The 13,697-nt window shown below is 48.0% G+C and overlaps 2 protein-coding genes across 2 annotated transcripts in view; both read right to left on the reverse strand.

The window, feature by feature from the left end:
- Positions 1–5,696: 5,696 nt before the first annotated feature.
- On the reverse strand, positions 5,697–9,694 carry LOC309329780 (maestro heat-like repeat-containing protein family member 7; the record flags this gene model as incomplete). The annotated part of the gene is made up of 3 exons (XM_081840791.1): positions 8,730–9,694; positions 7,513–7,662; positions 5,697–5,855 (listed from the first exon to the last, which is right to left on the reverse strand). Exons 1-3 carry the CDS (start codon positions 8,805–8,807, stop codon positions 5,697–5,699), a joined length of 387 nt encoding a protein of 128 aa, XP_081696917.1. The 5' UTR covers positions 8,808–9,694.
- Positions 8,898–13,697, reverse strand: part of LOC309329781 (maestro heat-like repeat family member 5) — a gene marked incomplete at its 3' end in the record, with an annotated part of 32,937 nt that continues 28,137 nt past the window's right edge. The window contains exons 10-11 of the mRNA XM_081840792.1: positions 9,738–9,873; positions 8,898–8,932 (exon numbers count right to left, since the gene is read on the reverse strand). Coding sequence (XP_081696918.1) covers positions 8,898–8,932; positions 9,738–9,873 — 171 coding nt within the window. The remainder of the gene's footprint in view (positions 8,933–9,737; positions 9,874–13,697) is intronic.

Consider the following 13,697-nt stretch of genomic DNA (forward strand, 5'->3'; position numbering starts at 1 on the left):
GAGGCTTTGACAGCCAGAAGCGACAGAGGCAGCAGCACAGGTCGTCGAGTCTTTGACAGCCAGAAGGGGCAGCGGCAGCAGAGCAGGTCGTTGAGGCTTTGACAGCCAGACGGGGCAGCGGCAGCAGCAAAGGTCATCGAATCTCTGACTTCCAGAAGAAGCCGAGGCAGCAGCACAGGTTGTCGAGGCTTTGACAGCCAGAAGGGGCAGAGGCGGCAGCACAGGTTGTCGAGGCTTTGACAACAAGAAGGGGCTGCGGCAGCAGTGCAGGTCGTCGAGGCTTTGACAGCCAGAATAGGCGGAGGCAGCAGCGCAGGTCGCTGAGGCTTTGACAGCCAGAATGGGCAGCAGCAGCAGCGCAGGTTGTCGAGTCTTTGACAGCCAGAAGACGCGGAGGCAGCAGTTCAGCTCATCGAGACTTTGACAGCCAGAAGAGGCAGAGGCAGCAGCGCATATCGTTGAGGCATTGACAGCCAGAAGGGGCAGCGGCAGCAGAGCAGGTTGTCGAGACTTTGACAGCCAGAAAAGGAAGAGGCAGCAGCACAGGTCGTCGAGGCTTTGACAGCCAGAAGAGGCAGAGGCAGCAGCGCATATCGTTGAGGCTTTGACAGCCAGAAGGGGCTGTGGCAGCAGCGCAGATCGTTGAGGCTTTGGCAGCCAGAAGGGGCTGCGGCAGCAGCCCAGGTCTTCGTGGCTTTGACAACAAGAAAAGGAAGAGGCAGCAGCGCAGGTCGTCGAGGCTTTGACAGCCAGAAAAGGAAGAGGCAGCAGTGCAGGTCGTCCAGGCGTTGACAGCCAGAAGAGGCAGAGGCAGCAGCACAGATTGTCGAGGCTTTGACAGCCAGAAGAGGCAGAGGCAGCAGCGCAGATCGTTGAGGCTTTGACAGCCAGAAGCGTCAGCAGCGCAGGTTGTCAAGGCTTTGACAGCCAGAGGAGGCGGAGGCAGCAGTGCAGGTCATCGAGGCTTTGACAGCCAGAAGAGGCAGAGGCAGCAGCGTAGATCGTTGAGGCATTGACAGCCAGAAGGGGCAGCGGCAGCAACACAGGTCGTCAAGGCGTTGACAGCCAGGAGAGGCAGAGGCAGCAGCACAGGTCGTCGAGGCTTTAACAGCCAGAAGGGGCAGCGGCCCCAGCGCAGGTCGTCGAGGCCTTGACAGCCAGAAGCATCAGTGTCAGCAGCGCAGGTCGTCAAGGCTTTGACAGCCAGAAGAAGCGGAGGCAGCAGTGCAGGTTGTCGAGGCTTTGACACCCAGAAGAGGCAGAGGCAGCAGTGCAGGTCATCAAGGCTTTGACAGCCAGAAGAGGCAGAGGCAGCAGCACAGGTCGTCGAGGCTTTAACAGCCAGAAGGGGCAGCGGCACCAGCGCAGGTCGTCGAGGCTTTGACAGCCAGAAGCATCAGTGTCAGCAGCGCAGGTCGTCAAGGCTTTGACAGCCAGAAGAGGCGGAGGCAGCAGTGCAGGTTGTCGAGGCTTTGACAGCCAGAAGAGGCAGAGGCAGCAGCACCAATCGTCGAGGCTTTGACAGCTAGCAGGGGCAGCGGCAGCAGGTCGTCGAGGCTTTTACAGCCAGAAGCGTCAGCAGCGCAGGTTGTCAAGGCTTTGACAGCCAGATGAGGCAGAGGCAGCAGCGCAGATTGTTGAGGCTTTGACAGCCAGAAGGCGCAGCGGCAGCAGCACAGGTCGTCAAGGCTTTGACCGTCAGAATGTGCTGCAGCAGCAGCGCAGATCGTCGAGGCTTTGACAGCCAGAAGGGGCAGCGGCAGCAGCACAGGTCATCGGGGCTTTGACAGCCAGAAAAGGAAGAGGCAGCAGCGCAGATCGTTGAGGCTTTGACAGCCAGAAGGGGCAGCGGCTATTGCGCAGGTCGTCGAGTCTTTGACAGCCAGAAACGGAAGAGGCAGCAGTGCAGGTCGTCGAGGCTTTGACAGCCAGAAGAGGCAGAGGCAGCAGCGCAGATTTTCGAGTCTTTGACAGCCAGAAGGGGCTGCGGCAGCAGCTCAGATCTTTGAGGCTTTGACAGCCAGAAAAGGAAGAGGCAGCAGCGCAGGTCGTCGAGGCTTTGACAGCCAGACAGGGCAGCGGCAGCAGCGCAGGTCATCGAGGCTTTGCCCGTCAGAATGTGCTGCAGCAGCAGCGCAGGTCGTTGAGGCTTTGACAGCCAGACAGGGCAGCGGCAGCAGCAGCAGCACAAGTGGTCTCACTGGCAGAGCCTAAGTGACACCAGATAAAGTTGAGCAATGGACTCAATCCTGATATTCACCTGAGATGGTGGTGCTTTGTTTTGACCCCCAGGCTTGTTGTGACCCATGGAAGGTATAGAGCTGCTGCCCCCCCCCCCTTATCAGACAACAAATATCATGTATTTCATAAGCATATATTTTCATGGTTTTACAGTTTTAGTGTGAGCTCAGTTTCTAAAAAGCACCTCTTGAACGGGTTATTTTGGGATTGATTCAGGTTGGCCCCCAAAGCAGCTCACTTCAAATCAATGGTCTCCAGCAAGAAGCACCCACCACGCATGACCCCTCCTGCCCCTTCTCATCCCAACGTGGCTGCAGCAGAAGCTAGGCTGGTGCTTCCATTTGGAACTATGGAGTTCTCTGCTGGTTTCTGGTGGGCCTGGACCCCGCCTTCCAACCTCTAGGGCTGGGCATGGCCCTCCCAATCTAACTCACCTCTGCTCTCACAGTCAGGTACATTTTGGTTGGAAAGGGAAGGAAAGAGTATGAGCTGGTTGGAATCATGCTGAACCAAACACATCCTAAGCTGGGTCTGAACTGCAGGAGGGTTTGGACTTGGCTCATAAAGAGCATGAGATGACGCTTGAAACTGGAGAAATCTCTTCAGTTCAAAGACTTAGTGGCCTCAATAAATATATGAAAAAAGCTTATTTGGACGAGCAAAGAATTATTGTTGTTGTTGTTGTTGTTGTTGTTGTTGTTGTTATTATGTCTCCCCACCCCGATACATAGCGGAACAAAGAGAAAAAAAGATATATAATAAACCAGCAGACATACAAAAATCAATCTTTAAAGCAGGCAAAAATAAATACATATGAACTTATACCAGCTTTAAGGTGTTTCCAATAGTACATATAAAAATGTAATTTTAAGAAAAATCTTAGCCTTCCAAAGGTGAAGACTTGCTCATCCATTAACGGAATACCTGTATGATTGCTGCCTGCAGTAACTTGCGCGCTAGGTCATGGAAGTGTCTGTATCAGAGTCGGACATCCCCTAAGTTGGAGCAAAGCCACTGTAAGTGCATCTTTTATTATGTATACATTCATCTTCTATCAAAAAAACACTGTCCATATATATTAGACATGATAGCAGTGAATGCAGTTGAAGTTGTACAATTAAATAAAAAATGTGTAAATACTAAAGAACATTTGACAGTTAAATTGTGAGGAATAAAGAAACCATTAGAAACATTAGAACAGGCATTCCCTGTTTCCAGTTCCTACCTCCAAGTAAAACGCCATGCCAATGGCTTTCTTCTTGTTGTTCGGACAGCACATATATTTCCGTGCCAATCGGGCAATCCTATTATACTGTTCTGTTGAGGAGGTGAACAAAGTCCTGAAACATAAGAGTAAGAGACAAAGTATTCACAAGTCTGAAGCTGGCAGGAAGAACCACCCAGCGTTCCTGCACAACAACAACCACCACCAGGTTACTTGAACGCTGAGCAGAGCCTCCCGCCTGCATTCGCTCCCTAAGATGCACACACATTTCCCCTTACTTTTTAGGAGGGGGAAAGTGTGTCTTATAGAGTGAACAATATGGTACATTTTCTGAAATAAATAAGAAGTTTATCCCCATTTCCCCAGAAAGCAGGCCTTGCTCTTCATGCCTCACCTGCCAGTCCTTTTCACCTTCTTACCTTGCCAGAAGACGAATGCCTTTGAAAAAGCTTTCTGGACTTGACAGCATATCCCAGCAGCTTTGCAACCCCAAAACCTCAAAATCGTCAAGGTATTCAACACGCCCAATCAGTTGTTTCAGGGCCTGCACAGCGGTCCTGAGTCAAGTGAAGGAATTAAGAATATTATATTTTAAAAATTTGTATACTGCCCTTCACCCGTAGATCTCCGGGCAGTTCACAACATAAAAATGCAAGTTAAAAAGCACAAAATACAGAATAAAAACAAGAACCAAAGCAAACCAATAACTCCTCTCCCTCTAACAAACACAGTTGAAAGGGCATAGGAGGTTAATCAGCCAATGGCCTGATTGAAGAGGACCATTTTTGCCTGGCATCTAAAGGCACCAGGCAAGCCTCCCTGGGGAGAGCAACCCACTAATGGGGAGCCACCACAGAAAAGGCCCCTTCTTGTGTGGAGGAGGCATGTGAAGAGGGGCTTCCGATGATGAGCGCAAGGTCTGGGTAGGTTCATCTGGGGAGTTTTAGGTCCTTGACATCTTGCAGTCCAACCCCAACCATCACCCCCTGCAGCCTCCCCCATGTTTCCAGCACAAGCGGCAACCTTTCGGCTGTGATGGAGACTTAAGGTTTCATGACACGTGAGTCCCACCACACCCAAATCAGCCCATCGTGCGGGAGAGTCTCCAACATCCTCTCCCATCCTAGTGTCCTTCAGATGTTTTGGGCTACAATAACTCCCATCTTCAGCCCCGTTGTGCTGGCTGGGGCTGGTGGGAGTTGTGGTCTAAAGTGACTGAAGAGCACAGGGGTTGGGGAAGCCTGGGTCTCCTAGCTATCTAACCTAAGCAGAACCTCCATGTCCAAATGAAGCCTATCTCTTGGGGGAGAGCTGAGCCATCACCACTATGGGTCAGAGAGAGAAGGGAGGGCCCCCCCCAAATGCATTAGCAGGTCCCTTACATCAGTGGATCGAGATGCGAAGAGGGCTCCGGGATTAGACTTGCCGCCCTCGAACCTCTTCTTCTCGCCTCATGGACAAAACAGATCTGAGTGCTAAGTGCAAACAGCAGGTGGTGGAACATGCTCTTCAGGATACCTGCAGCCTCAGGGAACGACAGGATATGACACAGAGCGTTGGTAGCCTGGAGGGACAAGGACAGGAGAACGGCATTCAGCAGAGGTCATCGTCAGATCAAGATCTCAGACTCAGACGCGACTCAGAGCCCCGGTCCATTTCCCTCAGTGTTGTCTACACTGACTAGCAGTGGCTGTCCAGGGTTTCAGGCAAGGAACTCCCCGACATGGAGATGCTGGGGCCCTTCTGCATACAAAGCAGGTGCTCACAGGATGGACCACTTATTAAGATGCACCCCCCTCCCAGCAAGAAGCCCCCAGCCCCATCCAGCTCCCATTCAAAACAATCCAGGAGAGAGAAACTGAGTGGTTTCGTACCGCCATTGGCATTTGAGAAGTGCTGCGTCGCCTGGAAGTGACTTCCGCTTTGGGGTCTTCATCCTGCAGCCTTTTCAGGAGAGGTCTCAGCAGCTTGACGCTGGAATACTGATCAGCGACCAAGGCCTTCCAGATCACCGTGGCACTTCTGCAATTTTTCAAAACAGAATTTTTCCCTTTTCCTTTTCTTAAAAAAAGTCAGGCCTTTGATATTTTCTTTATATTGCACATACATTAGCAAAGAAAGAAACCACAACTCGGAGCACAATTTTTTGCAAGTACGAAATTCAATATAAATAAATATAAATTAAGAAACCCCTTAAATCTACCCCTCCCCATTTTCACATCACAAAAACTTACTCATCACTCTCCATCGAACAGTCCAACAGGCTGTCTACGACCGGCTGCATGCGCTTGGTGGCTAGGCTGACAAGAGCCGAAAGTGTCACTTCCTTAGTGCGGGTGTCGGGGATCTGGTGGAGACGGTTGTAAATCTCCTTCACAACCATAGGCAGCTGGAAGAAGATAAAAGAAGACCAGGATGAGAAAGTGTGGTGAACCTGTTTCTATTTTGCTTAATGTATGTAGGGTTTGGTGTCAGCGTTACTCGTGCCGGTTCTCTGCCGTTCACTTGTGTTCCTTTGGTGGTGAGAGAGGTTGGGGTTGGCCTAGGGTGTGGTTGTTTGTTTGTGGTTGGCTGTGGTGATCTTTGTTTTGAATCAATTCCAGTACCCTTTTGGTACTAGATTCTGGCTCCTGCAAAGTCAATACTAAATCGTCAGCAAATGCTTTCAGTTTGTACTGTTTAGCACCCACTTGTATGCCTTTAACCAATTGGTCCTTTCTGATCATATTTAACAAAACCTCCAGGACCGATATAAAAAGCAATGGAGAGATTGGGCAACCTTGTCGTGTTCCTTTCTCAATCTTAAACTCTTCTGTCACTGCATTGTTCACAATTAATTTTGCCTTTTGTTCTGAATAAATTGCACCTATACCATTTTCAAAACCTTGACCTACCCCCATCCCCTGTAGATTCTTCTTCATAAAACTCCAAGAAATGTTGTCAAAGGCCTTCTCTGCATCCACAAAAATCAAAACTGCCTTAGTATTGATATTCACTTGTAATTTTTCTAGAATATAAATTATATTCCTCGTATTATCAGACAAATGTCTGCCCGGGAGAAAGCCCGCTTGGTCTTTATGAATTTCTTCTACTAACACCCTTTTTAATCTTTTAGCCAAAATATCTGCAAAAATTTTGTAATCTTCCATTCTATTTCCTGGTTCATCAATTTCATATATTGTACTTGATATAACTTTATCTCTTTCAGGATCTCCTGTGATTTTGGTTTTGCTCTCAGCTTCTTCTCTCCTTCCTTTATTTTTTCCAAGATTTTATCCTTTTTTTCATTTTGGGTTCTCTTCTTGTTGACGACTCTTAACGACTGCAATAGGTCTTACAGGAAAAAGCAGGAAAGAGACTGGAAAGAGAAGCTGCTGAATTGCAACTTATTACCAAACTTAAAACCATGGAGAGACCTGGTCTGAACAAAGACATTGGATTCTTATCTCATTATACATGACAAAGCCACTTTTCACCTTCTCACCCCTTGCTTTTTCCTGTAAGACCTATTGCAGTCGTTAAGAGTCGTCAACAGGATCATCACAGCTATCTGCCAATCACCCATTCCCACCACCCTTCTGAGTAATACCCATCCCCACCTTCTCACTATATAAAAGGGTCTGGTGACTTCTGTTTCAGTGTATTTGAAGAAGTGTGCATGCACACAAAAGCTCATACCTAGAACTAACTTAGTTGGTCTTTAAGGTGCTACTGGAAGGAATTTTTTGTTTTGACTATGGCAGACCAACACGGCTACCTATCTGTAACTCCCCCACAACAAACACTCTGCGAGGTGAGTGGGGCTGAGAGACTTCAAAGAAGTGTAACTGGCCCAAGGTCACCCAGCAGCTGCATGTGGAGGAGCGGAGACGCGAACCCGGTTCCCCAGATTACGAGTCTACCACTCTTAACCACTACACCACACTGGCTCTTCTTACTTCCCACACAATGCCTTCTTACTTCCCAGAAACAAGCTAATTCTAAGTCCGAAGAGAATGTTTGATTTAGAGGAAACCTGCTCCCCCTGCCTCCGTTTTGAGCCTTACGTCCTCCATTTCCATGCCGCATTCCTCAAGGAAGGACCTCAGGAGCTTTCCTGCAGCCTGAGAGACGGCTCTGTCTTCCACTGTCAGGTTGTCAATCGCCTTCAACACGACTTCGTTGATCTGGCTGGGCGTGAGGTGCTCCCCAAAAGCCTGGCACAAAGAAGAAAGAAGAGGGAGTTTTCTTCTGCTCCACACTCTGACCACGTTTCAGTAGTCCAAGGGTGCCTTCACAAACCAAGTGAAAGACATCTCCACTCTGCCTTGAGAGGGTTGAACTAAGTGACCCCCACGTCCCTTCCAACTCTACAATTTGGTGATTCTATTTATGTGTTTATTTAAGTAGCTGAAAGATTTTACAACAAACCAAACTAAAAGTCAGGTGACGCCTTGCTATTTTCGATCCACATCTTAAATTGGTTATGACATTGGAACATGAAGAGGTTCAATCTAAAATCAGACTAGAAAATTTAAAAAAAAAAATCCCTCCAGGAACAGAGAGGGTGAATAATAGTGTCTATCCGTTATATAACCAATGCCTAACAGACTGGGTGGGAACCTGCCGGCTGTGTGTTTAGTTCTTAATATACAACAAAAACACCCACCACAAGGTTGGCATAGTCCATTGGCTTGGCAGTGCCTTGTGAAAGATGCATCGAATGAGTCAACTTTTCCTATTCTTTTTCCGCCCTGAGGAGCCCAAGGTGGCAATGCATGGTTCTCTCTCCTCCCCGTTTTAGTCTCATGAGGTAGGTTAGACTGAGAGACTGTGACTGACTCGTGAGTGGGGATCTGAACCCTAGGTCTCCCAGCACCTGGTAGAATTTCAATAAGTAGAATTCTGCATGCAGTTTAGGCTACCGGGCACTTGTCTTTGAGCAATTTATTCTAATACAATGCATTTCTGAATGTTATTTACACTAATAGCTCACGCATGGATTTTTTTACACACTGTTTGGCATTGCGAAATTCAAGGACATGTGAATTTCAAAGGCGGGTTGTGTTTCAGTTCTCCTGTTGTTTCTGAAAGCCTTGATCTGATAGCTTTGGCTTCCAGTGTGAACTGCTCTGAATCTCTCCCTCATCCCTAGAAGGCGTGGGCTGCCTGAGGGCAGGCTGAAGTTGGTGGGGCAGGGCCCCGTTGGCCCGAGTGAGCAAATCTTTGCTAACTGGGAGTGGCTGCGGTCTTAGCAATAAAGAGTACAAAAGGCCACCCCTACCTTGGCCACTTTTGCGATGTTGTAGTGGAAGAGAGAGGGCCCAGGGATGAAGAAGTCTTCTCGGACCCATCTGACCATGTTGCCTTTCTTATTTTTATTCCTCCTCTTCTCCAGTTCCTTACCTAAGCAGGGTCGGGTTTTGGAATATGCATGCAAAAGAACCCAGCATTAGTGCTCCCTGCTCAAAACCTCCAGTTTTCCCGCTGGGACCAACAAAAACAATTATTGGTTTCACCTCAAAAATTATAATTCGGAATTGGAAAAAAGGTTCAGAAGGGGGCAACCAAAAGGACTGGGGTGCTTGTGGAGCAAATGCTGGTTGCAGCATTTGGGGGGCGGTTCCGTTTAGAAAAACGGCGAGGAAGAGGAGACACAATGTATGGCTTGGAGAAAGTGGAGAGAGAAAGCTTTCTCTCTTGCCCTCATAACATGAGAACAACTGGACCTCCAATGAAACTGAAGTTTCAGGATGGTCCTTCTTCTTGCAATGCACAGCTAAACTCTGGAACTCCCTGCCACAGGAGGCACTGATGGCCACGGACCAAGATGGCTTTCAAAGAAGATGAGGCAAATTCATGGAAGAGAAGGCTACCCATGGCTATTAGCCAGGATGGCTATGCTCTGCCTCCATGGTCAGAGGCAGCAAAGTACAGGAGTAGAAAGAGCTTGAATTCTGCTTGCTGGCTTCCCACAAGCATCTGATCAACCCCTGTGGGAACAGGATGCTGGACTGGGCTGGGCCACTGGTCAGGTCCAGAAGGCTTTTCTGATGAACATCAGCAGTGAATTCCTCCCCCAAGACTGCCCTCTCATCTCTGGCCAACGGGGTGTTGGCGTTAGGCCAGTGCTAGCACAATTCTGGCCCTCCTGAACTCCCTGATCAACCCCAGCAGCAGCCAGCATGGGCAACACTCAGGGATGATGGGAGTTGGAGCAGCCTCTGGAGGGCTACAGATCTCCCACCCTGCGGCTTACAAGAAACCAGCCATTTCCCAGCATCCCCCTCACCCATTTTGGCTATCATGATGTAATGGAGATGGTACAAGGCCTCTGCTGACTGCAGGCCAATCTCCTTCACGTTGTCTGCGAGGTGAAGGGACAAGAGCGCCACCAGCTGTCCAAGAAGGGGGAAATCCTGGGATACCTAAGAAGTGGAGAGAGAGAGATGCACAGTCAGCCCTTGTCCCACAGAGCCCAGCAAGAGAAAACCGTCTGGCATGCTTTCAGAAGAAGAAGAAGAAGAGTTTGGATTTGATTTATTTATTTTTTAATGGATTTTTATTAAGATTTTAAAGGTTAGAAAAAAAAGATAAACAAATATCAATTTAATCAAAAAACAAAAACAAAACAGACAATTAAAAAAAACAAATCAAACCTTTACATAACTGTCAGAGCTGCCTCTAGGTCCCAGCTCACAGAGGACCAACGCCAGGCTGATGTTATGTACAAAAGTCTTTATTGAAGTTTAATTTCCATTTCAAAGCCAGGGCGTGCAGCCCTACGTCTAGACTCTAGATCGGCGAAGTCCCGTCTGAGTCTCCGCCCCTTCCACACCAGTTTAAGATCCTAGCACTGCTCCACCTCCTGCGCTGCACTCTTCTCCTCTGGGTCCTCCTGCCCGCTGGGGCATTGCCCTTTCTGGACTCTTCCGACGCTGAGTCGCTTAGCTCCTCCCCCTGCCTCCGGCGTGCTTTAGGACCCGGTTCCCAATCCTCACTCTCTGCTGTCCCGCGCTCCTGTACATTTGAACTTGCTTCTCGCGCCAACCCAGTGACCTTTCTCCTAACCATTACACTACCACAATAACTGTCAGGGGCTCAGGAGCAGAGGCACAGGGGAGAGAGGAAATGGAGAGCGAAGGGGAAGAATCGGAGGGCAGCGTAGGGGAGTATGAAAGTGGCCCGAGAGATTCCATGAGCTTCTCCAGCGAATCAGAAGATTCCCAGAGGGGGGCGCCGATGGCCAGTGCAAGGGGGGTCCCAGGGGGGACACACCAGAAGCAAGGGGCCAGCGGGGACTCCCAAAGCAGCAGCGGGAGATCAGGACCAGCTCCTCCACCAGAGCGTGGTTTGGGGAAAGAGTCCCATGTATCAGGGCCAGCTTCTCCTCCAGCAGGGAGAGAAGATGAATCAGGGCTGGCCACGCCTCTATCGCAGAGTGAGGGAACGGAGGGGAAGTCAGGTCCAGCTAGCCTCTCCGAAGGGGGAAGCAGTGACAGGAGCAGTGTAACGGTCAGGAGGAAGGTTGCCGGCTGGGCGCGCGCGCCAAGTGCGAATGTACAGGCGCGCGGAACAGCAGGAAACCCGGATTGGGAACCAGGTCCTAAAGCTCGCCGGAGGGAGGGGGAAGACTCAGGGGACTCAGCATCAGAAGAGTCTAGAAAGGGCGAGACCCCAGCGGACAGGCTGGCCCGGAGGAGAAAAGAGCAAAGGAAGAGGTGGAGCAAGGCTAGAGTCTTAAACTGGTGTCGGGGGGAAGGAGATTCAGACGGAGCTTCAGCGGTCTAGAGTTTGAGACGTAGAGCTACGCGCCGCGGCTTTGAAATCGAAACTGAACTTCAATAAAGACTTTTGTATATAACAACGAACTGGCGTTGGTCCTTTGTGAGCTGGGACCTCGGGCAGCTCTGACAATAACTTTCTTTCCTTTACTTATTTCCTTGACTTCCTCACACCTCCCTTTTTTGTATTCTAGTTCAATTAGATATTTCAGCAAATCCTTTCCATCTTCGTTTTTATCCTAATAATTTATCTTAACATACTATAATTTTACATTCTCTTCTTTCACCAATTAACAATCCATTTTTACTTAGACCTTTATATCATTTCTGCTAAAACCACATAACTTCATTCCAACATCCTTCTAACATTCCTTAATTTTACAATGTTTCTGTAGATAAACTTTAAATTTCTTCCAATCTTCTTCCACCAACTCTTCTCCTTGGTCTCGGATTCTGCCAGTCATTTCTGCCAGTTCCATATAGTCCATCACCTTCATCTGCCATTCTTCCCAGGTGGGTAGACCTTGTGTCTTCCAATATTTTGCAATGAGTATTCTTGCTGCTGTTGTGGCATACATAAAGAAAGTTCTATCCTTCTTTGACACCAATTGGCCAACCATGCCCAGGAGAAAGGCCTCTGGTTTCTTCTGAAAGGTATACTTAAATACCTTTTCATTTCATTATAGATCATCTCCCAGAAAGTCTTAATCCTTGGGCATGTCCACCAAAGGTGAAAAAATGTACCCTCAGTCTCTTTACATTTCCAACATTTATTATCGGGCAAATGATAAATTTTTGCAAGCTTGACTGGTGTCATGTACCACCTGTAAATCATTTTCATTATGTTTTCTCTTAGGGCATTACATGCCGTGAATTTCATGCCTGTGGTCCATAACTGTTCCCAGGCAGCCATCATAATGTTATGTCCAACATCTTGTGCCCATTTAATCATAGCAGATTTCATTTCATCCTGAGTATTCCATTTCAACAGCAAGTTATACATTCTTGACAAATTCTTAGTTTTAGGATCTAACAGTTCTGTTTCCAATTTTGATTTTTCCACCAGAAAGCCAATTTTCTTATCCAAATTGTAAGCCTCCATTATTTGGTAATAATGAAGCCAGTCTCGTACTTTGTTTTTTAGTTTTTCAAAACTCTGCAGTTTTAATCTGTCCCCTTCTTGTTCCAAAATTTCCCAATATTTCGGCCAATTGGCCTCCATATTGAGCTTTTTCTGAGCCTTTGCTTCCATTGGTGACAACCACCTTGGAGTTTTGTTTTCAAGCAAATCCTTATATCTTATCCAGACATTAAACAGTGCTTTCCTGACAATATGGTTTTTAAACGCTTTATGTGCTTTGACCTTGTCATACCACAGATATGCATGCCACCCAAATACATTATTAAAACCTTCTAGGTCCAAAATGTCTATGTTTTCAAGAAGCAGCCATTCTCTCAGCCAACAAAATGCGGCTGATTCATAATAAAGCTTAAGGTCTGGCAGGGCAAAACCACCTCTTTCTTTAGCATCAGTTAGTATCTTAAATTTCTTGCCCTGCCAGACAAATCTAGAGATATCTTTCTGCCACTTCTTGAAACAATCCATTTTGTCCAAAATTTGCAGTGTTTGAAACAAAAACACCATCCTTGGCAATACATTCATTTTTATCGCAGCAATTCAGCCTAGCAATGATAACTTCAAATTTGTCCATATTTCTAGATCCTTTTTCACTTCCGTCCAACATTTTTCATAATTATCTTTAAATAAATTCACATTCTTAGCAGTCATGTTAACCCCTAAGTATTTCACTTTCTTAACCAATGTTAATCCTGTCTCCTTCTGAAACTTCTCTCTCTCAATCACTGTTAGATTTTTCTCTAAAACCTTAGTTTTCAACTTATTCAACTTAAATCCTGCGAGCGGTTGCCGAACAACTCCAGGCACGCCTGGAAGAAGCGGACCATTTGGATCCCTTCCAGTCGGGATTCAGGCCTCATCATGGGACTGAAACTGCCTTGGTCGCACTGGTTGATGATCTCCGGCGGGCTAGGGACAAAGGTGAGAGCTGTTTCCTAGTTCTGCTGGATCTCTCAGCGGCGTTTGATACCATCGACCATAACATCCTTCTGGACCGTCTTGAGGGGCTGGGAGCTGGGGGCACTGTCATACAGTGGTTCCGCTCCTTCCTCCTGGGCCGTGTTCAGAAAGTGGTGGGGGGGGATGAGTGTTCAGACCCCTGGGCTCTCACTTGTGGGGTGCCTCAGGGTTCTGTCCTCTCCCCCATGCTTTTCAACATTTACATGCAGCCGCTGGGAGAGATCATCAGGAGGTTTGGGCTGGGTGTTCATCAGTATGCGGATGATACCCAGCTCTACCTCTCTTTTAAATCAGAACCAGTGAGGGCGGTGAAGGTCCTGTGTGAGTGTCTGGAGGCGGTTGGAGGATGGATGGCGGCTAACAGATTGAG

The sequence above is a fragment of the Podarcis erhardii genome, assembly GCF_964252035.2.
Source record: "Podarcis erhardii genome assembly, chromosome: 15".
Taxonomy (NCBI): domain Eukaryota; kingdom Metazoa; phylum Chordata; class Lepidosauria; order Squamata; family Lacertidae; genus Podarcis; species Podarcis erhardii.